The sequence below is a fragment of the Corythoichthys intestinalis genome, chromosome 18, assembly GCF_030265065.1.
Source record: "Corythoichthys intestinalis isolate RoL2023-P3 chromosome 18, ASM3026506v1, whole genome shotgun sequence".
NCBI classification, from domain to species: domain Eukaryota; kingdom Metazoa; phylum Chordata; class Actinopteri; order Syngnathiformes; family Syngnathidae; genus Corythoichthys; species Corythoichthys intestinalis.
The window spans coordinates 40,849,592-40,876,200 of NC_080412.1; the positions used below are offsets into that span (position 1 = coordinate 40,849,592).

The following is a 26,609-nucleotide window of genomic DNA, read 5'->3' on the forward strand; positions in this document are numbered from 1 at the left end:
TGAGAAATTCCAAAAGATTCAGATACTTTTTCGTCCCACTGTACCTATTGTTTCTTAAATTTTATTATTTATATATTTTTTTAATCCCTCTTTTTCGCCTAAATATTCAATACATTTGGGGAAATATGTTCTATAATTTTTAATTAGTGTTTTTAAAAAGTTTGAATAAAGTTCGTATGCAAATAGGATTATATAGTATGACGTGTAAGTACATAATATAACTTTACAAGCACCAGCATTAGAACAATGGTGCAGCCTTTATGGCTTTTAAGATCTTGTGTGCAAAATGTCTTATAAAATCCCTTTTCTAACAAACTACAACCACAAGTATACAGAAATATTGTTGTTTTTTAATTATGCTTCATGGTAAATTATGTGATTTTATTGAATGATTAGATCGGAGAAGAAATCACACAGTAATGAGGGGCGGATAATGTAATTAGCTAATATTTGTGCTTTTATGTATGTGTGCAAAACTTTTTTCACACAGTAGTAGGATTAGTATGCTATGTGCCATTATGGAAACATGAATTAATATTCATAGTGTGCGCAATTTATGCTGTTTGAGATTTCTTTTTTTGCGGGGGAGAATTATACTTTGATCTACAGTAAATAAAAAATCTGGTAAATGTTTTTATTTGAAATTGATAGAAAACATTTTTTTAGTAGTAAAATAATACTTTTACACATCTCAGATGACCTGTTTCACAAGTTTCAAACAATACAAATAGTAAAACAATTAATTTAAATTCCATCTTCCCACTTGTACTGTATATAACGTTTGGCAATAACTGACAATACTTTAAACGATACAAAAAATATATATGTACAGTATATGAAAAAAAAGTTTAATTTTAAGGAAAAAAAACTAACTTTAGAACAGGCACCTTTATGTTTTTCTCCCTTGTGTATTTTTTTTTTTTTTTTTATGTGTACACTAAGTCAGTGTGGTTTTCATAGGTATGATGTATGCAGTCCTGGGTGTAGTACGTCGGTCATTGTTACGACACAAAAATAACGCACGTAAATAAAACAAAAAGAAGTAATACTTGTTCGTTTGTTGTCTTAATTGACATAATAAAGCCAGTAGACAATGTTGAAAAAGGAGAAGACAGTTGGGAAGATCATCCGCGACCATTTGTCTATGGAGTTGACATCAGTCAAGTCTGGAATGTTAATCTTGAGCTGCGAGGTGCGCCTCCTTAGTCGACTCCTCTTCGTCATGTGACGCTCCAGCGTGTTTCGGCCAAAGTTGTGGCGGGCTAGTCCTGCTTTGCGGTATTGCAGGGTGGAGCTGTCGTACGTTAACATGGTGTTCCGCGGGTCATTGAGACCCAAAGCCAGCTCTGAAATTCCCATGTCGTTCTTAATATCTAAAGTACTCAGCAATATGTTTTCATGGGGGTCCATCTGTTGAAGATAGAAACTTTTTGTCACGGCCTATTTACAAGTGTAATGTAACACGTAATTAGGGTTGCCAACCTTCCCTTGAAAAACGGAATCGTTCCGTATTCAGAAACGACCGATATATCGGTCGACATTCTAATTTATAGTGATCATTTGATAAGCTTATAGACAAGTTTCCGAGGTACTTCCGCATTTCTGCTCGCAACTTCCGTTTTACAATTTCTCCATACAAAACAAGAGTGAAGCTGGAGTAAAATTACTTATCAAAATTCTTTAAAAAAGACAATTTGGAAATACCGCATCCATGTGCCATCATCACGACATGGGGGGACAACATGTTCATAAAGGCAGATGTGGAACCTAGCTCGTACCACCACAAAGACCGGGTGTTTTTGTAGCCATGTTGCCGCTGTGTCATGGAAGGTATGTTCTTCCATCCCTGCATTTTCATGTGTCCGGTGCTCCCAAAAAAATATTGAAGCTAAAATCTTGCGCATGAAACAACTAGTATTTGATATTGTTATTCAATTCAATTTTATTTGTATAGCCCTATCGCGATGATGACTGTAATTATGATGATGTTTAATATTATTTACTACAACTGCTGTGGCAACAACAGATGCTATCTCCTGCTAGCCTTTTGCTAGTCAGTACGTGTAGGATGGCACAATTATGTCAACACATAAATGCAAGTGTTACAAGTTTTTTCTTCATTTGTTTACAGGTGGAAAATGCTGTTAGGCAAGGGAAGATAAGTTGATGTGCCTCACAGCAACACTTACTGTACGTTGATGGACGTATATCGAGACTACGTGCGTTCTACCCGGGGGCTGTAAGATGGTGGATCGCCTAGCGGCGGACCGTCAGCTCGATCCCGAGATCCAACTATGAGCTTTTTAACTGCAGCAACTTTAAGATGCGCTATTGGAGCTTGATATACCGAGGACAGTGGCAGAAAGCCCGTCTGGAGGCCGCCAAGCCTTAAGCCGCTCCGGAGCTCTGCTGTCTGATAACACATTCTCGTGTGCTCAACCTTCGTTAATATTTTTCTAATAATTTCATAAATTGTGATTTATCGACCTGTTTTGCACGTGCACCAATCATTTTAAATAAAACAAGAAATGTAATCATGTTGTCGAAATGTTTTACTGTGATCAGTATCTGCAATAAAAAAATGACATACTATTTTTGTTTGTATGTGCGTACCTTGTTGAAGTACGTCCACCCTGGCACTTTGAAGCTGGACACTGTTCAAAACATTCCACTTCAAACCATATATGTGTGTGTATATATATATATATATATATATATATATATATATATATATATACAGTGGGGAAAATAAGTATTTAGTCAACCGCTAATTGTTCAAGTTCTCCCACTTGAAAATATTAGAGAGGCCTGTAATTGTCAACACGGGTAAACCTCAACCTTGATAGACAGAATGTGGAAAAAAAACAGAAAATCACATTGTTTGATTTTTAAAGAATTTATTTGCAAATCATGGTGGAAAATAAGTATTTGGTCAATACCAGAAGTTCATCTCAATACTTTGTTATGTTCCCTCCATGCAAGATTTCACCCCGTGGCGTCAAAATGATAACAAAAACGGTGAGCAAAAATCCCAGAACCACACGGGGGGACCTAGTGAATGACCTACAGAGAGCTGGGACCACAGTAACAAAGGCTACTATCAGTAACACAATGCGCCGCCAGGGACTCAAATCCTGCACTGCCAGATGTGTCCCCCTGCTGAAGAAAGTGCACGTCCAGGCCCGTCTGCGGTTCGCTAGAGAGCATTTGGATGATCCAGAAGAGGACCGGGAGAATGTGTTATGGTCAGATGAAACCAAAATAGAACTTTTTGGTAGAAACACAGGTTCTCGTGTTTGGAGGAGAAAGAATACTGAATTGCATCCAAAGAACACCATACCCACTGTGAAGCAAGGGGGTGGAAACATCTTGCTTTGGGGCTGTTTTTCTGCAAAGGGACCAGGACGACTGATCTGTGTAAAAGAAAGAATGAATGGGGCCATGCAACGAGAGATTTTGAGTGAAAATCTCCTTCCATCAGCAAGGTCATTGAAGATAAGATGTGGCTGGGTGTTTCAGCATGACAATGATCCCAAACACACAGCCAGGGCAACAAAGGAGTGGCTTCGTAAGAAGCATTTCAAGGTCCTGGAGTGGCCTAGCCAGTCTCCAGATCTCAACCCCATAGAAAATCTGTGGAGGGAGTTGAAAGCCCATGCTACCCAATGACAGCCCCAAAACATCACTGCTCTAGAGGAGATCTGCAGAGAGGAATGGGCCAAAATACCAGCAACAGTGTGTGTAAAGCTTGTGAAAAGTTACAGAAAACGTTTGGCCTCCGTTATTGCCAACAAAGGGTTCATAACAAAGTATTGAGATGAACTTTTGGTATTGACCAAATACTTATTTTCCACCATGATTTGGAAATAAAGTCTTTAAAAATCATACAATGTGATTTTCTGTTTTTTTTCCCCCCCACATTCTGTCTCTCATGGTTGAGGTTTACCCATGTTGACAATTACAGGCCTCTCGAATATTTTCAAGTGGGAGAACTTGCACAATTAGTGGTTGACAAAATCTTATTTGCCCCACTGTATATAGACGTTTCCAGGAATTCACGCACAGTCCAGAAAGTCTCAAGAGTCTCATCTACGTCCTGCTGAATCCATTTTTGGAGATTCCATGGCTTCCTCTGGTTTGATTTTGCAGTTTTAACTTTGTCAACACACTGCTTACTTCAACCGCAATTCATGTTGTTTTTTCCAAACCGGAAGTTCGGAGCAGAAATTTTCCAGGATGGGGCTGCCCATGTTTCGCTCAGGAAACTTGTCGAATGCTGAGGGGACTTGGAACCCACCAACAGTAAGGTGAAAAAAAAAAAAAAGTAATTAAATGGCCAAAAACACACACATAAAGCTTAATCAAGGGTTAAATTATACTGTTTTAAATTTCATTCTAGAATTTTTTTTGCATTAAAAATACATTGCCTATAATTATTGTTTTTCCACGTGCTTATATTACTCAAATATGCACCTAATTAATTTAGGTTTGAGTAAAATAAATAATTAACTAAAGGGTGACGATTATCACGCCGGCGGGCTCAAACAATGAGAAGCCCCTTTCTTTTCCCAGGGAGTTGGCAACCCTACATGTAATATACCTTGATATGAGTGAATCAGATTTGATGGCATTTTATAACTTGAGTATGTACAACAATAACTCGAAGTCAGAGCTGCTTCGATTTTCGTTACCTTATTTTTTTGGTCGCCCAGTCCGATGGCTGCATCATCCATAAAGATGGGTTCCCACATTGAGTCATGACCATCGAGATCCCTTTGTTTCATCCTCGCATACAAGGTGTCATCTCGGCCAACCACACTACCCACCAGCCACTGCAAGCGCACACACTCACCATGGTTACTTAGCCAGTCAAAGAGTATGAGTTTTGCTTCTGTGGGTGGATATAAGTTGGCAACAACATGCAGTTTATATTGTACTATAATTGCTCCTTCAGTTACAGAAACCTACAGTATATTTGTATTTGTTTAACAGGCATGAGTATGTTGTTTTAACTACCAATTCAATGTGTTATTAGACATCTAGTTGAACCCAATATTTTAGATTTTTGCACCTCCAAATCCTAATAGATTTTTAACTGTATTATAAAACTAATCTCTTAAGGCAGTGCTTCTCAATTATTTTCTGTTACGCCCCCCCAAGGAAGACGTAAATGTTTCGCGCCCCCCAGCTCTCTGCCGCCACTGTAAATAGTATAATTTGTCTATAATAGTAATATTATAAGTACGCCTCAGCCTAACATTGTGTCCTTTTTTTCTATTAAAGAAAAAAAGTAACAGATCAACTTATAATAAAGTATAACTTTATTAACATTGTTTTGCTTGTAACAGAAAAGACAACGTGCATCAATTTGCCAGAAGTTAAAAAAAAAAAAAGTCACATCCAAACTGTAAAAATACACTCAAGGTACATTTTTGACCATTTGATACTGAAAAATAAAATGTAATAAAATCAGTAAATAATAACAAATTCAAAATGATTAGAAACATTTACTCTTCAGGACAACATGCCAAAAAATTTGACCGAAAAAACCAAAACTGAATACGGGGGGGGGGGGGGCGGGTCTTTGGACAGAAGGAAAGTTTTTATTTTCGCTGATTCACCACAGTGCTCATTGGTTTACTGATATAACACTGACAAAGCGGGACGATTGTGACAATTGGCAATATTCGGCACGTTTTCGTTGAAAAACAATCAAGCGGCTTATCAATTAGATTGAGGTCTAATGTCTTTAAGTGGCGTCTTAACTGATTTGGCTTCAGACTCTCCGCTATAATCATTTTTAGACTCAGTAAACAGTGGTCTTTCCTCATTTCCCACTATATTAAAAGTCAAAGCCAAAAGGCAAACGGCCCGAAAAAAGCGCATTCTCGGCAGCCGAGGGAGAACTGTAGGTGAGAGCGGTGGTCGTGACGATCCCAAGCCGAAAACGGCACTTCTCGGCCGGACACGTGAGAACCGGAGAAGACAGTGGGTCGCTGCATGAGTCCAGCTCTGCATGAGTCTCTTCCGTGTGCTCTTGCTTACTTCAAAAATACTGCACGCACTTTGAAAATGAGAGCGCCACTGCCACCCACGGAGTGGGTGTCCAAGTACACTTTATTCTAGTACGGCAAAAAAAAAAAAAAAAAAAAAAGCATGTTCCCCGAGGTCACTTGCGCCACCCCTGGCATCGCGCTGCGCCCCCCTGGGGGGGCGCGCCCCACCATTTGAGAAGTACTGTCTTAAGGGATGTACCGAAAGCAAAATTATTAACCGAAACCGATAACTAAATATTGGAAACACTTCATTTTTTAAATTAATTAATTATTATTATTATTATTTTTTTTTTTTTCAAATTTCCTTATTTTCCGATTGATGACTTTTGCCTTAGCGCTATCACGAGGAAACATTTTCACATTCTCAAAAGCCTCCGTCACAGTAGGAGTTGGTATGATGGGAGCTTCTTATACTCGTTGTATCCAGTCCCTAACAAAAGTCTTGTCGCTTATCCATTTTGTAGAAACAATTGCTAATAACCTGACTTTTAATTATTCAATTGGTTTCAGAAATAGCTCATATGAAAGCTAAAACCCTCTCAGATGATGTTGAATGTACAAAAATATATTTCTTTCACTGTTTTCTGAGTGAATCGTGGATCCATGCGGGCTCCAGTAGGTTTCCTGCAATATTTGCGGTGATTGTGGTGTAATTTAATGGAAGATTAATCTGAAAAATCCACCTTTTGCCACAAAACAGTGAAGTTTGGTGGTGGCAAAATCATGGTCTGGGGTTACATCCAGTATGGGGGTGTGCAAGAGATCTGCAGGGTAGAAGGCAACATAAATAGTCTGAAATATCAAGCTGCTTCTTACATTCCTAACCATAAAAAGGGACAAATTCTGCAGCAGGATGGTGCTCCATCGGATACTTCAATCTCTACCTCAAAGTTCCTTAAGGCAAAGAAGATCAAGATCCTCCAGGACTGTCCAGCCCAGTCACCAGACATGGGTAGGATGAAAGAGGAAGCATGGAAGACGAAACCCAAGAATGCTGAACTCTGGGAAGCATGCAGGACTGCTTTCTTTGATGTTCCTGATGACTTCATCAATAAATTGTATGAATCCTTGCCGAACCGCATGGATGCAGTCCTTCAAGCCCATGGAAGTCAAACAAAATATTCAATTTGGATCTCACAGCACCACTACTTAATTCGCTTATGTTATGTAACATATTTTTGTATTTGAAGTACATTTTATGTTCAATTTTCACACTTCTTTCTGTAGGCGACAAAACTTTTGTCTTGCCAAAATGTGATCTTTATGTCTTCATTAAATGATCAATCTTTTTTCAGTAAAACAAATATATTTTTGTACATTCAACATCATTTGGGAGGGTCTTTTAGGAGCTTTCATATGAGCCATTTCTGAAATCAATTGAATAATTAAAAGTCAGGTTATTAGCAATTGTTTCTACAAAATGGATAAGCGACAAGACTTTTTTAGGGACTATAGTTTGCAGGACAAGTGGATGATTAAACCTAAGGTGGAAAAATTCTTCGGCATGGTGGACAATATTCCCTCTAATTTTTTATTTGTCTGAACAGACACACAAGCTCCCTGAGCACACTATGGACCACTGTGAGCAACATCAGATTTGTACACTGTGATCATACACCAGTATCACGCCTGTTCAAAACTTTGGATCATAGCAAGTTACATGGCTTATTAAACATATTTTGTTGGTCTATTTAACTAGATTATATTAGTTCTTATATGAAATATTTATTAGTACTGTAACACTTGGAAAAATTGGCATCGAAATGTTGCCTCAGTAAATCAGCGCAAGAGTCTAGCTGACTTTTCACTCATTATTTTCTCCGTACCCACCCAGGTCATGCACCTCACAACTACTAAATACAATTGTTGTGTAGCAACCTACCAACGGGAGCGTTATGTTGCCGTATCGAATTGACCAATAGGAGTGCACTGACACTCCGGCGCCGACAATAGTCCTAGTGACACTACAACATGTTTCTGTTGAATTTTATTTTGTGGGCTGGGTAGATTTTCTTGTGCACTGAATTTGTGCAAGCAGTGTGCGATTGCGCAAGCGCGCAGCTTAGGGGGAACATTGATTGCGCCCCCTTGAGATACTTCAGGGGAAAGATTTTACAGACTTCTTTGACACCTCAAAATACTTCCAAAACACGGAAATCATGATCGTAAGCCAGGAGTGTTTAAAGACAGCGTCAGCCAGTGTATTGCTTTTCGCAACACACATACCTTAGGGGACGAAGGTTCTTCACACTACTCGGTGGTAAACTTTAGGTCTTTGAAACGTTTTAACCGATCATGCATTTTTAGCTATTTTCGGAGCTAATTCTCTTAGAAGTCTTTTCTGAAAGATTGCATTAAACTGTGGCAAGCTAAGCTAATCTTACCTTATTTGGATCCATTCTCATCTTTTCATTATTGGCTATAGCGGTTTTCTCTGCTGCCCTTTTCTGACGCTGCGGACCCCGTCCAAAGAAGATGTAGTTGACCAATGCGTACTCCAGTAGAGCCAGAAAGACAAAGACGAAGCAACCCATGAGGTACATGTCAATAGCTTTGACGTAGGGGATTTTGGGGAGAGTTTCTCTCAGATGGGTATTGATTGTAGTCATGGTCAGCACAGTGGTAATACCTATCGTGTAAAAGAAAACAACAATAGACAGAAGGGTTTTATCAAGGAGTCATCGGAAGATTTTCAAGAGTGTTAAATCGGACAAAATAAAAGGCCAATAAAAGCATTTTAAAATGATATTGGATAATATCAACATCGTTTTTTCAATGTCGGTTTTGGGCCAATATGCACATGGCAGTGCTGTCATTTTCTCGTATTTGCCTGCCTGTGTTTTTGGTGTTTTTTTTCACACCCTGCTGGTGCTTAGGTGTAATTAGTTCCAGCAAATTCTGCTAACGTATATGTCGATGTGATCTCATTGCGAATAGAGAGAGCTAAATGGACAAGCGAACATCTGCAGCCAGTTCTTGCCTTCTCACCACTTTGTTGGTGACTTGTAAGGTAAATCCTTCCTTTGTTTTATGTTTTTGAGCGTTGTGTAGTATATTGTGTATTTCGTTTTATTTGCATTTGTGGTGAAGTGTGTTTACATCATTTCATTGCTTGCTACAGGTAGTACCAATTGCTATAGAAAATGACACTTAGTGTTTGCTTTATTTTGTGACTTTATTTTATATGATTGACACAATGTTTTGTTGTTTTCTTTTTACAAAAAAGTATCAGTGCACTTGTCAAGATAAAGATGACAAATTCAACTTTACTGACCTGATTTGTTCAAAATAAGTGCCTCATTGGCACTTTGCACTCGCACTTGATCCAGAAAACAGATTTTTGCACTAATGTAATTTTCGGACTATAAGCCGCTACTTTTCCCCCTCATTTTGAATCCTGTTGCTCATAGTCCGGTTCGACTTATTAGTTGATTTGTTTGGGTTAGTAGGCAACACTTTATTTGACAGCGTCATCATATGACTACAATAAGACCATCATAATTATGACATAAAACTATCATGGGTATTAATGAATGCTTATTACAGATGTCATCAAGCAAATTATGTCACCAATATGTCCAGCTTGGATCTTTTACATCCATTCAAAAGAAATAATTTGCCGGATGACACAAAATAACATCTGTCATAAGCATTCATTAATGCTCATGGAAGTGTCATGTCATAGTTATAATGGTCTTATGACAGTCTTATAGCACCACTGTCAAATGTGTTACCAAAATCTTCTATAGCGCTGCAATGCATGCTAGGAGGCATGTTGGATGACAACAGTGTTGACAGAGGTTTACTGTCTTCCCCAACAGTGATGGCCAAATGAAGCTTCTTGAATCATGGTGGTTCATTTGGTCTTATGACAGTCTTGTGATGCCGCTGTCAAATAAAGTGTTACCGCTAACATCTTTTGGTGTAAATATCCCATAATACAGTCAGGACAGTTGCGGCTTATAGTCCAGTGCGGCTTATTAATGAACAATTGCCATTTTCGTGTCAAATTTGGTGGGTGTCAGCTTCAGTCATGTGTGCATTATAGTCCGAAAATTTCGGTATTTCGGTATTTTGAGTTCAACAATTAATATAGTGGTGGGATATAAGCACTTTTCCCATAACTGCAGTTGAAGTTGTCTTATTTTTCGGAGCATGTTTATTTGAAAAACCTTGAAGTTGTTACATACCTTGGGGCAAATAAGTATTTAGTCAACCAATAATTGTACAAGTTCTCCCACTTGAAAATCAATTATTAGAGAGGCCTGTAATTGTCAACATGGGTAAACCTCAACCATGAGAGACAGAATGCGGAAAACCCCCCAGAAAATCACATTGTTTGATTTTAAAGAATTTATTTGCAAATCATGGTGGAAAATAAGTATTTGGTCAATACCAGAAGTTCATCTCAATACTTTGTTATGTTCCCTTTGTTGGTAATAACGGTGGCCAAACATTTTCTGTAACTCTTCACAAACTTTTCACACACTGTTGCTGGTATTTTGGCCCATTCCTCCCTGCAGATCTCCTCTAGAGCAGTGATGTGTATGGGGCTGTCGTTGGGCAAAAAGGACTTTCAACTTCCTTCAAAGATTTTCTATGGGGTTGAGATCTGGAGACTGGCTAAGCCACTCTAGGACCTTGAAATGCTTCTTACGAAGCCACTCTTGTTTGGGATCATTGTCATGCTGAAAGACCCAGCCACGTCACATCTTCAATGCCCTCGCTGATGGAAGGAGATTTTCACTCAAAATCTCCCGATACCCCATGGCCCCATTCATTCTGTCCTTTACACAGATCAGTCGTCCTGGTCCCTTTGCAGAAAAAACAGCCCCAAAGCATGATGTTTCCACCCCCATGCTTCACAGTGGGTATGGTGTTCTTCGGATGCAATTCAGTATTATTTCTCCTCCAAACACGAGAACCTGTGTTTCTACAAAAAAGTTCTATTTTGGTTTCATCTGACCATACCATATTCTCCTAATCCTCTTCTGGATCATCCAAATGCTCTCTAGCGAACCGCAGACGGGCCTGGACGTGTACTGGCTTCAGCAGGGGGACACGTCTGGCACTGCAGGATTGGAGTCCCTGGCAGCGCATTGTGTTACTGATAGTAGCCTTTGTTACTGTGGTTTCAGCTCTCTGTAGGTCATTCACTTGGTCCCCCCGTGTGGTTCTGGGATTTTTGCTCACCGTTCTTGTTATCATTTTGACACCACGGGGTCAGATCTTGCATGAAGCCCCAGATCGAGGGAGTTTATTAGTGGTCTTGTATGTCTTCCATTTTATAATAACTGTTCCCACAGTTGATTTCTTTACACCAAGCGTTTTACCTATTGCAGATTCAGTCTTCCCAGCCTGATGCAAGTCTACAATTTTGTCTCTGGTGTCCTTCGACAGCTCTTTGGTCTTGGCCATAGTGGAGTTTGGAGTGTGACTGACTGAAGTTGTGGACAGGTGTCTTTTATACCGATAATGAGCTAAAACAGGTGCCCTTAATGCAGGTAACGAGTGGAGCCTCGTTAGACCTCGTTAGACCTTGTTAGAAGAAGTTACACCTCTTTGACAGCCAGAAATCTTGCTTGTTTGTAGATGACCAAATACTTATTTTCCACTTTAATTTGAAAATAAATTCTTTAAAAATCAAGCAATGTGATTTCAGTTTTTTTCCCACATTCTGTCTCTCATGGTTGAGGTTTACCCATGTTGACAATTACAGGCCTCTCTAATCTTTTCAAGTAGGAGAACTTGCACAATTGGTGGTTGACTAAATACTTATTTGCCCCACTGTATCTCATTATTAAAGCGTCCAGTGGGGTATCACAATACAATAAGCCATAATATTTTAGGTCTGCGACTGCATATATCGGTATTGGTTTGATATCGGTATCGGATTTTTGGAGTTGGACAATATTGGGATATCGGTTATCGGTTAAATAGTCATTTTCAGACAACTGAAATTTCGTTGGTACATTTACTCCAACAAAACTTAATTCTTATCCCGAAGAAACCACATCTTTGCTTTATTGATCCTGTCAAAGTCCATGAAATTTAACTCTAAATTTAAATCTTTAATTTGGAGGCAAACTAATACTCCATTTTCAATGCGTATGTCAACCTTGGTCTTGTTCATTAGGAGAGAACTCCAGCTGTGAAAAGTTGTGGATGCTTTCAAAGGCTTCGGGGATGGTTACTGGATTGATCTTGCATTTAAATGATCTTCGAGTTTTACTTGTAGTGACTTTCACAGAGGTCTACCAGAAATCTGTCTCGTATGACTCAAACGCATTGCAGTGTATTATTAGACAAGATTCATTAAATGTGGTGTCAGCTTTTGGAACGTATCCTAAATCCTCTCAGTACCTTTGGTAAAAAATAGCTAATTATTATACATGTGTCACATTGCTCTAAATAGAATTGCAGCTGAAAAGGGAAGCAGACACATGTTTCAGTCAAAAAACAAGTTTGGTAAAAAGGTTTGTGAATGTCATACAGATTGAGGGGTGACTAAATATTGAGCCCTCCAGCTGACCCGATTTCATTATGAGGCATTACCTTTTTTCATTAAATCCTGTCGATGCCCCCGATCCATGCCCACCCACCCCCAAATCACTAAATGCAGCTCAGTCTTCAATCAGCAAAATTGCCTTGTCGACTAAATCGAGGGATGGGTAGAAGGATGGATGAAGCTAGCAGTATCGTGTCAGGTCAAAACAAGACAGGGAGCTTGCAACAAACAGCAAGCGTATCGAAAAAAAACTCTGAAGCTATGTTGCCATTTACATAATCAAGGTTGACGGGAGAAAATCGTCTCACCGAAATTGTGAAAAACGGTTGATTATGATCAACCGAGTTGCACATTATAAATATACTCATTTTGATGAATGTATTTGCATTTCCTGTAAAAGGTGCATTTTTTCATCATTATCGAACTGACTGACTTTTGTTTCTGGAATGAGAACTTTTGAAAAATGACTGTAATGAGTGGTTTGGAGAGATAATTATTGAGTTTTAGCAAGCTTTCGGAGGAAAAATAAGCCTCTACAGTTTGCTCATGAGCTCGCAGTAACCATGCATGACAATTTGAGACTCTAGTAAACAGGGGCGCATCCATCAGGGTGGTATGGGGTGGCAACTGCCGCCCGGAGTTCCTAAAGGCTCTGGATGGCTGACATGCTTCTATTAGGGTTGGGAATCTCTGGCATGAAGCCGATTCGATATGTATCTAGATACACAGGTTACGATTCGATTAAAAAACGATACATTTTTATGGCCGAGCGATTCGATACGATTTGATACAGTTTAAGAACGATACGGTTCGATACAGAGTGAAAACGATACGACAGTAAACATTTGTTGTGTGTGTTCGCACCGTATTTTAAACATATAAAAAAGACCACATTTCCAATAACAAAATTCCATCCATCCATCCATCCATCCATCCATCCATCCATCCATCCATCCATCCATCCATCCATCCATCCATCCATCCATCCATCCATCCATCCATCCATTATCTTCCGCTTATTCCGGGGTCGGGTCGCGGGGGCAGCAGCTTCAGCAGGGAAGCCCAGACTTCCCTCTCCCCAGCCACTTCAGCCAGCTCCTCCGGCGGGATTCCAAGGCGTTCCCAGGCCAGCTGAGCAACATAGTCTCTCCAGCGTGTCCTGGGTCGACCCCGGGGCCTCCCGCCGGTGGGACATGCCCGGAACACCTCTCCAGGGAGGCGTCCAGGAGGCATTCGAACCAGATGCCCGAGCCACCTCAACTGGCTCCTCTCAACGCGGAGGAGTAGCGGCTCGACACCAAGCCCCTCCCGGATGACCGAGCTTCTCACCCTATCTCTAAGGGAGAGCCCGGACACCCTGCGGAGGAAACTCATTTCGGCCGCTTGTATCCGGGATCTTGTTCTTTCGGTCACGACCCACAGCTAGTGACCATAGGTGAGGGTAGGAACGTAGATCGACCGGTAAATCGACCGGTAAACCTTCTTCACCACAACGGACCGGTGCAGAGTCCGCATCACTGCAGACGCTGCACCGATCCGCCTGTCAATCTCCCGCTCCCTCCTACCCTCACTCGTGAACAAGACCCCAAGATACTTGAACTCCTCCACTTGGGGCAGGATCTCCTCCCCGACCCGGAGAGGGCATGCCACCCTTTTCCGGCTGAGGACCATGGTCTCAGATTTGGAGGTGCTGATCTTCATCCCAACCGCTTCACACTCGGCTGCGAACCGCCCCAATGAGAGTTGGAGGTCACGGCTTGATGAAGCCAACAGCACCACATCATCTGCAAAAAGCAGAGATGCAATGCTGAGGCCACCAAACCGGACACCCTCAACGCTTCGGCTGCGCCTAGAAATTCTGTCCATAAAAATTATGAACAGAATCGGTGACAAAGGGCAGCCTTGGCGGAGTCCAATCCTCACTGGGAACGAATTCGACTTACTGCCGGCAATGCGGACCAGACTCTGACACCGGTCGTACAGGGACCGAACAGCCCTTACCAAGGGGCTCGGTACCCCGTACTCCCGGAGTACCCTCCACAGGACTCCCCTAGGCACACGGTCGAACGTCTTCTCCAAATCCACAAAACACATGTAGACTGGTTGGGCGAACTCCCATGCACCCTCAAGGACCCAGCCGTGGGTGTAGAGCTGCTCCACTGTTCCACGGCCGGGACGAAAACCACACTGCTCCTCCTGAATCCGAGATTCGACTTCCCGACGGACCCTCCTCTCCAGCACCCCTGAATAGACTTTACCGGGGAGGCTGAGGAGTGTGATCCCTCTATAATTGGAACACACCCCGGTCTGCCAATCCAGAGGCACTGTCCCCGATGTCCACGCGATGTTGTAGAGGCGTGTCAGCCATGACAGCCCTACAACATCCAGAGCCTTTAGGAACTCCGGGCGGATCTCATCTACCCCCGGGGCCTTGCCACCGAGGAGCTTACCAACTGCCTCAGTGACTTCAACCCCAGAGATCAAAGAGCCCACCTCAGAGTCCCCAGACCCTGCTTCCTCAAAGGAAGGCGTGTCGGTGGAATTGAGGAGGGCTTCGAAGTATTCTCCCCACCGACTCACGACGTCCCGAGTCGAGGTCAGCAATACACCATCTTCACTATACACAGTGTTAATGGTGCACTGCTTCCCTCTCCTCAGACGCCGGATGGTGGACCAGAATTTCCTCGAAGCCGTCCGGAAGTCGTTTTCCATGGCCTCGCCGAACTCCTCCCATGTCCGAGTTTTTGCCTCAGCGACCGCCGAAGCCGCAGTCCGCTTGGCCAGCCGGTACCTGTCAGCTGCCTCCGGAGTCCCACAGGCCAAAAAGGCCCGATAGGCCTCCTTCTTCATCTTGACGGCATCCCTTACCACTGGTGTCCACCAGCGGGTTCGGGGATTGCCGCCCCGACAGGCACCAACCACCTTACGGCCACAGCTCTGATCGGCCGCCTCAACAATGGAGGTGCGGAACATGGCCCACTCGGACTCAATGTCCCCCACCTCCCCCGGGACAAGGGAGAAGTTCTGCCGGAGGTGGGTGTTGAAACTCTTTCTGACAGGGGATTCCGCCAGTCGTTCCCAGCAGACCCTCACAATGCGTTTGGGCCTGCCGGGTCTGGCCAGCAACTTCCCCCGCCATCGGAGCCAACACACCACCAGGTGGTGATCAGTTGACAGCTCCGCCCCTCTCTTCACCCGAGTGTCCAAAACATGTGGCCGCAAGTCCGATGACACGATTACAAAGTCGATCATTGAACTGCGGCCTAGGGTGTCCTGGTGCCAAGTGCACATATGGACACCCCTATGTTTGAACATGGTGTTCGTTATGGACAAACCGTGACGAGCACAGAAGTCCAATAACAGAACACCACTCGGGTTCTGATCGGGGGGGCCGTTCCTCCCAATCACGCCCCTCCAGGTCTCACTGTCATTGCCCACGTGAGCGTTGAAGTCCCCCAGTAGAACGAGGGAGTCCCCAGAGGGGGCGCTCTCCAGCACACCCTCCAAGGACTCCAAAAAGGGTGGGTATTCTGAGCTGCTGTTCGGTGCATAAGCGCAAACAATAGTCAAAACCCGTCCCCCCACCCGAAGGCGGAGGGAGGCTACCCTCTCGTCTACCGGGGTAAACCCCAACGTACAGGCACCAAGCCGGGGGGCAATAAGTATGCCCACACCTGCTCGGCGCCTCTCACCGTGGGCAACTCCAGAGTGGAAGAGAGTCCAACCCCTCTCGAGAGGATTGGTACCAGAACCCAAGCTGTGTGTGGAGGAGAGTCCAACTATATCTAGTCGGAATTTCTCTGCCTCACCCACCAGCTCAGGCTCCTTCCCTGCCAGAGAGGTGACATTCCATGTCCCAAGAGTTAGCTTAAACAACAAAATTTCATACCAATGTTATGTTTTATTTTTTTTATGAAAAAAAAATTAAGGCTTACGATATGACCGTCATTTTGTTGGATGGGAATGATAATAAAACTTCAGTGACAGACAACAATAAAGTGCAGTAATTCAATTACTGTATTTCCTGGTGTTTTGAAGACAAGAGGTGAGTAATTTAAGTGCAAACTTTCAACGTAAACATCTTACAAATAAAAAATATTAATTATATGCGGCAGCTCTAGAAAAAAAAAGAATTAAACCTGCAATGTTATCATAAATAAATAATAAATTATGCTTTACCACTGGTATAATTGGGGGAATAAAAAAATGGCATTTTAGACAGCTCAATAATCATTACTTTAACCTTATACACAGCAAAGTCTTTCACTTATGCCTGTGTTTCCACATTTTTTACTCCTCATCACTGTCCATATCTTTTTTGAAGGGCAGATTTTGTCTTGAGGAAAGTCAACTAATCCACATGTTCATGTTTAAGTAGACCGCGTTTCGTGGGGAAAAAAAATCTCCAGAGGGTCGTGCTGCCCTTTCCACCATTGTAGTGGGTTATTTTTCAGGGTTAAAAACTCATGATCTCGGTACCGCGCCACACTTCACACTAGCTCTGTCCCATGCGAACAGATCTGGCTGCCTTCCTCACTTCAAAGTCTGACTTTTGTTTTCCTGGGTGCGTTGAAAATCAATCGCTGCACGTCGCTGGCGTCGGTGCTCAAACTGTCCATTGTTTTAGCATGTTGCTTCGTTGCCCCTACTTGTTTTGTTTTGGGCTGTGAAGAAAACGCTACGGAGCGTGCGTTACAGTGGTTTTGTTAGCTCTCGCGTTGTTATGACACGCCCGTTACGATCGGGTAATGACGGCGACTAGTTGCGGTTCTTCTGAGGCAACCACGACCCGACCGTGAGTTGTGCTTGTCCATATTATATCATGCGTGCGGTCTCAATCTAAGTGCGCTGTGTGGTGAAAGACACAAGCGCAGCAGGTGAAGTAAAAGCTAAATTACTATCCCATTAAGCAATGCATTGAACTAGGCATTAGAAGCCGATTCTTGTGCTCGCGACAGCCGAATTCTGTCTCTACTATCGGTTCATTGAATATTTAATGGCTAATTACTGTCGAATGGTAACTTTACAATCGATACAGCTGTATCTCTCACTTGTAATACCGGATATCCGGTTGTATCGGTTTATCGTTCTCAAGCTTAGCTTCTATAACATCGCCTGGACATTGGGGACAATGCCACTGGGTGGCAGACCGGGGTGGTGGTCAGTGGCGGACTTGGCAATTTTGGGGCCTAAGGCGAACATATCCAGGGGCTCTCTTCATGGGTCAGGGGTTAAAAAGGTGAGAAGGGTGTGAAGGAAATATGTTCTGGTACACTAGGGCTGTCCTAAACGACAAATTTTCTCCTGATTAGTCACAAATAAACAATGAGGTTAAATGCTGTTGCATTTACTAGTGCAAAAGAATGGAAAGTAAACAGATTCAGAACACTGATTTTGCCTTTCCAACATTATTCAAAACAATTCCTTAAAAAAAATTCTAGCAATATTATTATAGTATACTACTATATATAACAGTAGTATTATAATTAGGGTTGTTCCGATCATGTTTTTTGCTCCCGATCCGATCCCGATCGTTTTAGCTCGAGTATCTGCCGATCCCGATATTTCCCGATCCGATTGCTTTTTTTTTTGTGCTCCTGATTGAATTCCAATCATTCCCGATTATTTTTCCCGATCATATACATTTTGGCAATGCATTAAGAAAAAAATGAAGAAAACTCGGACGAATATATACATTCAACATACTGTACATAAGTACTGTATATGTTTATTATGGCAATAAATCCTCAAGATGGCATTTACATTATTAACATTCTTTCTGTGAGAGGGATCCATGGATAGAAAGACTTGTAATTCTTAAAGGATAAATGTGACTTTGTATATTGTGACTAAATATTGCCATCTAGAGCATTTGTTGAGCTTTCAGTAAATGATACTGTAGCCATTTAACTTCTTCCCAAATGCATGATGGGAAGTGCAACCATGACTGTGTGTAGGGCTACCAATTGATATATCTTATCTGCGTTGGGAAAGAACATGGGGTGTTAGGAAAATGATCACCTATTACCTTTCTTTCCCACAATCCAACGTTATATTTAAATGCTGAGAGAGGTATTGCAAGGCTTTAGCCACACAAAAAATGGCTCCAAAGGCTGTTAAAATTCTCCCTACTCATTATACGCTGCCTTTTAGCGCTATCTATAGGTAAAACGGCTTCTTTATAGATTGAACGCGACAATACGTGAGTGGGCCGTGCAGCGCATGCGTTTATTACTTAAGTTGATAATTTAAAAAAAATTAATTATCGCCGTTAACGCAATAAATTTGACAGCCCTACTTTAAGCCAAAACTACTCTGGATGAGTGTAAGACATTTTGTCTTTAACGTTAAATACAATTAGAAAACGATTTATGTTAAAAAAAAAAAAAATATATATATATATATATATATATATATATATATATATATATATATATTAAAAAAAGGCATGTCCGATATTTTTTTGCCGATTCCGATACTTTGAAAATGACATTATTGGACCCGATCGATCGGGAAATCTTTAATAATAGTTATAATAATTATTCATTGCCAATCATATTTTTCATGATGAGTGTCATTTGACAGCTATTCTTAGTGTAAAATCTGTATCATGTTGTATTTACTCAACATATTATAATATTAATTCTGAAGTATGTGGGATTAACTCCAGAAATCATTATTTATATGACAAACATGACGTGCTTTTGCTGTTAACCAGCTGTTGAGTGATATTGTATGACTGATTGGAACTGTACTACATTGTTTCGCCACAGGATGTGCTATCGTGTATTTTATGTTCGGTGTGAAGAAGAAGAAAGTTGAAAGAGGCATTAGAGGCCTGTTCTCAACTTCTCCCTCACTGCACTTTGGCTCATGGAGAGCATGTTCGCTCATGTGTTCGAAATAAATGATAGCCTACTTGCAAAGTAGCAGGTGAGCTGTAAAAATAGCGAGCTTAGTGGCGTGAAAACCGCGGGAGAGCTAAGTGAAGCCAACGAACAGCTAAGCGGAGCTAAGCGATGCTAAACGGCGCTAAATGAAGCTAAGTGACTGATACTCTGTCCGTCGTCGTCGTGGAACAGTCCATTGTAGTTCGTGTGTGTGGGGGGGAGATAATATAAATGTAGCATTAAAATGGTTTTCTTTTTTGTTTTGTTATTTGTTTGTTTGGTATGCTGACATAATTATACATGACGAATAGTTAGGGGTACTGCTGGCTCCGGTGGCCCAAGCCGTTGCTTGATGGGGCAAGGGCAGCTGATTGGGGGCCCCCTACTGGTTGGGGGCCTAAGGCGATCGTCGACTTCGCCTGAATAGTAGATCCGCCTATGGTGGTGGTCCCCCTTTTTAAGACGGGAGACCGGACAGTGTTTTCTAACTATAGAAACATCACACTTCTCAGCCTCCCTGGTAAAGTTTATTCAGGGGTGCTGGAGAGGAAGGTCTGTCGAGAAGTCGAATCTTGGATTCAGGAAGAGCTTTCTGGTTTTCGTCCCGGCTGTGGAACAGTTGACTAGCTATACACCAGGGATGCCCAAGTCCGGTCCGTGAGAGCCCCTATCCGGCTTGTTTTCCTTGTCTCCCTCCTTTAACACACCTGAATCAAAGGATCAGTTCATCAGCAAGCGCTGCAGGAGCCCGAGAATGATCCGGATTATTAGATTCAGGTGTGTTGGATGAGGGCAACATGGAAAACAAGCTGAATAGGGGCTCTCGAGGACCGGACTTGGACACCCCTGCTCTACACCCTCGGCAGGGTCCTCGAGGGTGCATGGGAGTTCGGCCAACCATTCTATATGTGTGTTGTAGATATGGAGACGGCGTTCGACTGTGTCCCTCTGGGGGTCCTGTGGGAGGTGCTTTGTAAGTACGGGGTACCGAGCCCCTTGGTAAGGGCTGTTCAGTCCCTTTACGACCGGTGTCAGAGTTTGGTCCGCATTGCCGGCAGTAAGTCTGATTCATTCCCAGTGAGGGTTGGACTCCGCCAAGGTTGCCCTTTGTCACCGATTCTGTTCATAAATTGTATGGACAGAATTTTTAGATGCAGCCGAAGCATTGAGAGGGTCTGGTTTGGAGGCCTCAGCATTGAATCTCTGCTTTTTTGCAGATGATGTGGTGCTGTTGGCTTCATCAAGCTGTGATCTCCAACTCTCACTGGAGCGGTTCGCAGCCGAGTGTGAAGTGATTGGGATGAAGATCAGCATCACCAAATCAGAGACCTTGGTCCTTAGTCAGAAAAGGGTGGTGTACCCTCTCCGGGTTGGGGATGAGATCCTACTCCAAGTGGAGGAGTTTAGGTATCCTTGGGTCTTGTTCACGAGTGAGGGCAGGAGGGAGCAAGAGATGGACAGGCGGTGCAGCATCTGCAGTGACGCAGACTCTGTAACGGTCCGTTGTGGTGAAGAAGGTTTACCAGTCGATTTACGTTCCTACTCTCATCTATGGTCACGAGCTGTGGGTCGTGACCAAAAGAACAAGATCCCGGATACAAGCGGCCAAAATGAGTTTCCTCCGCAGAGTGTCCGGGCTCTGTCTCTCAGAGATGGGTGGATGGAGATGGGTGAGAAGGTGGGTCATCCGGGAGGGACTCTGGGTCGAGCCACTACTCTTCCGCGTTGAGAGGAGCCAGTTGAGGTGGCTGGGGTATGTGCTTCAGATGCCTCTTGGAGAGGTGTTCCGAGCATGTTCCACTGGCGGGAGGCCTCGGGGACGACCTAGGACACGCTGGAAGGACTATGTCACTCAGCTGGCCTGGGAACGCCCTGGGATCTAGCCGTAGGAGCTGGTTGAAGTGGCTGGGTAGAGGAAAGTCTGGTTTCGTAGTCGTGGCGCAGTTGGTAGCTGGAGTTGTCCTTGGATCGTTGGGTCAGTTTTTCGATTCCCGGCTATGACTGCCCACTGTCGAAGTGCACTTGGGCAAGGCACTGAACCCTAATTTGCCACCAATGGGTTGACAGCGCCTTGCATGGCAGAAGCACCATTGGTGTGTGAATGTGTGCGTGAAAGGGTAAATGTGTGCTAATGTAAAGCGCTTTGGGCATGGTAACCATGTAGATAAATGCGCTATATAAGTACTGTCCATTTTACCATTCCCTGCTAAAGCTGCTGCCCCGCGACCTGACCCCGGATTAAATGATAGATAATTGATGGTTAGCTTTTGTTCTTGTTGTTTTTTCTTTAAAAAAAAATCTGATCTTTAATCAACAAATTTTCATACACATCAAAACTGATTTGTAATTTTTTTCTTACGCTTTCAGTAAATTGGAAGAGATTGTGTTAAGTGTCCTCATAATCGTGTATTCAATCGATCGAAGACTCTTGAATCAAATCGTTGTATCATTGTCCAAAGAATCGATGATGTATTATATCATCATGAAATAATTGCCACCCTCTAAAGGTTCGTACCCCCATCAATATTTTTCCATCTTTCGTGCTTGCAAAATTCCTAAAAAACAAAACATCACGTCTATTGATACTGCAGATCAATGACAATATACAGTACTAAACTCTTTACTTTGGTTCCATTGTCTCAATTGTTGCCTGTATTTTTTTCAGGGGTTATTCCACCAAAAAGACTGACTTACCCAGAGCCACCCTGGCAGCAGATGCGTCGTAGTTGATCCAAAAGGAGACCCAGGAGAGAATGGTGATCAGGATTGAAGGCATGTATGTTTGCAGGATGAAATATCCAATATTTCTCTTCAGCTTAAAACTTAAAGACAGGCGTGGATAAGATCCTACAAAGTCAAAAAGAAGAAACACTTTGATCACCCAATCCATATTGAAACTGGATCGTAGTCTTTAAAGCGCTCAATGACGAACATTTTACAGGATCCCATATTTCAACCAAAACGAATTGGAGATCAATTACAAATGTAAATAGTCACACAACTGGAAAAGAAGTCTCACTGAACTTCAATTTACTTGAAAGTAGGGCTGCAGCTATCGAACATTTTTAGTAATCAAGTAATCGACTGATAATTCTATCGATTAATTGAGTAATTGGATAAAACATTTTTTTAGGTAAAGAGCAATTATAAATAGGGCTGTCAAACGATTAAAATTTTTAATCGAGTTAATTACAGCTTAAAAATTAATTAATCGTAATTAATCGCAATTCAAACCATCTATAAAATATGCCATATTTTTCTGTAAATTATATATATATTCTGTAAAATAAATTGTTGGAATGGAAAGATAAGACACAAGATGGATATATACATTCAACATACGGTACATAAGGACTGTAGTGGGCATTTCACTCTACTGTCATTTAAATCTGTCTGTGCTGTCCTCACTCCGAAGCGTCTACTTTTTCCAAAGCTAGACAGCTAGTGAACGACGCCTTAATAATCAGACTTCTTCCTTTTTCATCTGATTTATTAATAAAATGGCCTCAAACCATTGTCCTCTTTAGACCGTCGTAAAACTACAAAAAAAAAGTACACAAGCATTGCATTAGCAACAACGTTAGCTTAGCACGCTATACAGGTTCACTAAACATAAACAAAAAGCGTCTCATACAAAAAATATAACATTTCGCTTACTAACATAATATGTACATTCTTTACATGTTAGGTCCTCTTCCCCTTCCTTTTGAGACATGCCCACCTCCAGCAGGTGTGCATGTTTTTACTTGATTACAGGTCAGACGAGTGGAGCGGCCACACCTGAGGGCAATTAACATCAGCCAGCCTTAAAAGCCAAGCAGACGCTCCACCTCGTCGCCCGATCAACTCGTCTGGTTCCACCGTCAGTTGTTTCTCGCATTGCTTAGATACGTTCCTCTGATCACCGGCTCACGACTTGTTTTTTTCTCTCGCTCCAGGACCTGTTCTCTGCGCGCCCCTTGTCGGATTCCACGCCTGTCTCCCTCCGAGCTCCCTTGCCTCACGCCAGCTCAACTACCCCGAGCCAAGTCACCAGCCCTCGCCACACTTTTGTGATCACTAATAAAAAGAGCACGCATCTCACCCCTGTGTGTCTGCTCCGGGATCCTCTCTTGCTCACGCAACCCTAACAGTTTGATCGGGCCATAATGGATCTCGCAGACAACCTCGCCAGCTCGCCTACATCACTCATTGACCACCACCAGGCCATAGAATCGCTCTTCCATAAGGTAACGGACATCACTCATTCACTCCAAGCCATACAAAAGCAGCTCACACCACTGCCTCAAGCCCGCTTAGCCGAGCCAGCACCACGTTACGCCGCTACTCCTCCGTTCCACATACCCACAAATAACCCGGCGTCATCGTTGACTTTCCGAGAGCCTCACGTGCCCGCACCGGCGCCTTACGACGGCAATCTCGGCACTTGTCGCGCCTTTTTGGTGCAATGTAGCTTAGTTTTTGAGCAACAGCCGTCCACATACCACGAAGACAGAGCAAAAATCGCCTACCTCATTGGCTGTTTGCGGGGCACCGCGTTGGATTGGGCGTGCTCAGTGTGGCAGAGTGGTTCGCCGGTATGTGCCACGTATCCTCGTTTCACGGAGGAAATGAGGAAAATATTCGATCATCCAGTCCGTGGAAAAGAAGCCGCCAAGCGGCTCTTGTCTGCTCACCAGGGGACTCGGAGCGTCGCCGAGTTCGCCGTTGAGTTCCGGACATTAGCGGCTGAAAGCCGCTTTAATGACGAGGCGCTGCAGGAGGTGTTCGTCCGCGGTCTTAATGAACGCCTCAAAGATGAATTGGCCGCCCGTGATGCACAATCTTCCTTGGACGCTGTCATAAAACTTTCCATCAATATTGACAATCGTTTACGCGAACGTCAGAGAGAGCATAGCACACAGTTAACCACCATGCCTCCCCCCTCCACTGTCTTCCGTCGGCCAGCTCCACGTCAACTTCCTCTCCAGGCCACAGGCGCTGCACCCGCGATATCGCCCCCTGCTGTAGACGCCGAGCAACTGCAACTGGGGCGCATCAGGCTGTCTCGGGAGGAGCGCATGCGTAGGTTTGACGCACGCTTGTGTATTTACTGTGGGAAAAGTGGTCATTTTCTGCGTAGCTGCCCAGTGCGTCCAGGTTCACCAGTAGAGACGCTACTTGTAAGCCACATGTCACACAACTCCTCGGGTCGGTTGCAGCTCACAGCTACCCTCTCTTTGCGGGGCCAGTCACGCTCGGTAGATGCCCTAGTTGATTGCGGTTCAGACGAGAACTTTATTGATCAAGAGCTCGTGGCACAATTAGGGCTGATTACGCACCCGCTCCCCGTGCCATTGAGGACCACTGCACTCGACGGGCAGCTCCTCTTCAGTGTGGATCAGAAAACTGAGGCCATCAAGCTGCTCCTGTCAGGCAACCACCAAGAGGTGAGCACTTTCCTAGTCTTTGTGAGTCCCCGCACACCCTTGGTCCTTGGGTTACCTTGGCTCAAGAAACATAATCCCACCATAGACTGGTCCCTTCCCAAGGTAACCGCTTGGAGTCCGTTCTGCCACATTAACTGTCTCAAATCTGCTCTAGTGCCATCCTGTCCCGCTCAGAAGCTGGAGCAACCAGACCTCTCAACTGTCCCGGAATGCTACCACGAGCTCTGGCAGGTTTTTAGTAAGGATCGTGCGATGTCGCTCCCTCCGCATCGTCCGTACGACTGCGCCATCGACCTCCTTCCTGGTGCTGCTCTGCCCAAGGGTCGGCTATTCAACATCTCACAACCGGAGAGGGAGGCGATGGAGAAGTACATCTCCGAATCCCTGGCCACTGGCACCATCCGTCCCTCCTCCTCCCCGGTCGGCGCAGGCTTCTTTTTCATAGGCAAGAAGGATGGTGGCCTGCGGCCCTGCATCGACTACCGAGCCCTAAACGACATCACCATCAAGAATAGGTACCCTCTTCCACTCATGGACTCCGCTTTCACCCCCCTCCATAGTGCTACGATTTTCACAAAGCTCGACCTGCGCAGCGCTTATCACCTCGTCCGCATCAGAGAGGGGGACGAGTGGAAAACTGCATTTAATACGCCCCTGGGGCATTATGAATATTTGGTCATGCCTTTTGGCCTCACTAACGCCCCTGCAGTTTTTCAGAACTTGGTTAATGACGTCCTCCGAGACTTCATCAACAGATTTGTGGTGGTCTACCTTGATGACATCCTGATATTCTCACGCACCCCCTCTGAACACAAAGATCATGTCCATAAAGTTCTCCAACGTCTTCTCGAGAACAGACTCTTTGTAAAGGCTGAGAAATGTGAGTTTCATGTCAACGAGACCACATTTCTTGGCTACATCGTTGGCAAGGGCCAATTGCGAATGGACCCAGCGAAAGTTAAGGCAGTCCTGGAATGGCCACGCCCCTCTGACAGAAAGCAGCTCCAGCGCTTTCTCGGCTTCGCCAATTATTACAGAAGGTTCATCCGAAATTACAGCAGGATTGCAGCTCCCCTCACAGCCCTCACCTCTACCGCCACACAATTCCATTGGTCTGATCCTGCCGGCTCCGCTTTCAGTGACCTCAAGGCCCGTTTCACTTCGGCACCTATATTGGCCCCTCCTAACCCATCGCTTCAGTTCATTGTAGAGGTTGACGCTTCAGAGACGGGCGTGGGGGCAGTGCTGTCACAACGGAGGCCTGCCGATGGTAAGGTTCACCCATGCGCCTTCTTCTCCCGCAAACTGTCTCCTGCAGAGCGCAATTACACCATCGGAGACAGAGAACTCCTGGCAGTCAAGTTGGCCTTGGAGGAATGGCGCCACCATCTGGAGGGAACATCGCAACCCTTCCTTGTGTTAACTGATCACAAGAACCTCGAATACCTGAAGTCAGCCAAGCGACTAAATCCACGACAGGCGAGGTGGGCCATGTTTTTCTCCCGTTTCTACTTTACTCTGTCTTACATCCCAGGTTCAAAAAACACCAAGCCAGATGCCCTTTCACGTCAGTTCCAGGCCAGCGAACCAAGGGAAGAGCCCGCACCCATCCTCCCACAGACCTGTTTCCTTGCTTCGATGGAGTGGGAGATCGAGGGAATGGTGAAGGAAGCCCACGGTGAGCACCCGGACCCCCGAGAGGGCCCTCAGTCTGATCTCTTTGTTC

The 26,609-nt window shown here is 43.8% G+C and overlaps 1 protein-coding gene across 6 annotated transcripts in view; it reads right to left on the bottom strand.

Annotated features, from left to right (window-relative positions):
- The window catches only part of LOC130906077 (gamma-aminobutyric acid receptor subunit beta-2-like), a 218,364-nt gene continuing 191,755 nt past the window's right edge, over positions 1-26,609 (bottom strand). For all 6 annotated transcript variants that reach the window (XM_057819990.1, XM_057819987.1, XM_057819986.1 and 3 more), the window contains 4 exons: positions 22,149-22,301; positions 8,441-8,685; positions 4,692-4,832; positions 1-1,410 (listed from right to left, as the gene is read on the bottom strand). In XM_057819990.1, coding sequence (XP_057675973.1) covers positions 1,066-1,410; positions 4,692-4,832; positions 8,441-8,685; positions 22,149-22,301 — 884 coding nt within the window. In that variant the 3' untranslated portion in view covers positions 1-1,065. The remainder of the gene's footprint in view (positions 1,411-4,691; positions 4,833-8,440; positions 8,686-22,148; positions 22,302-26,609) is intronic.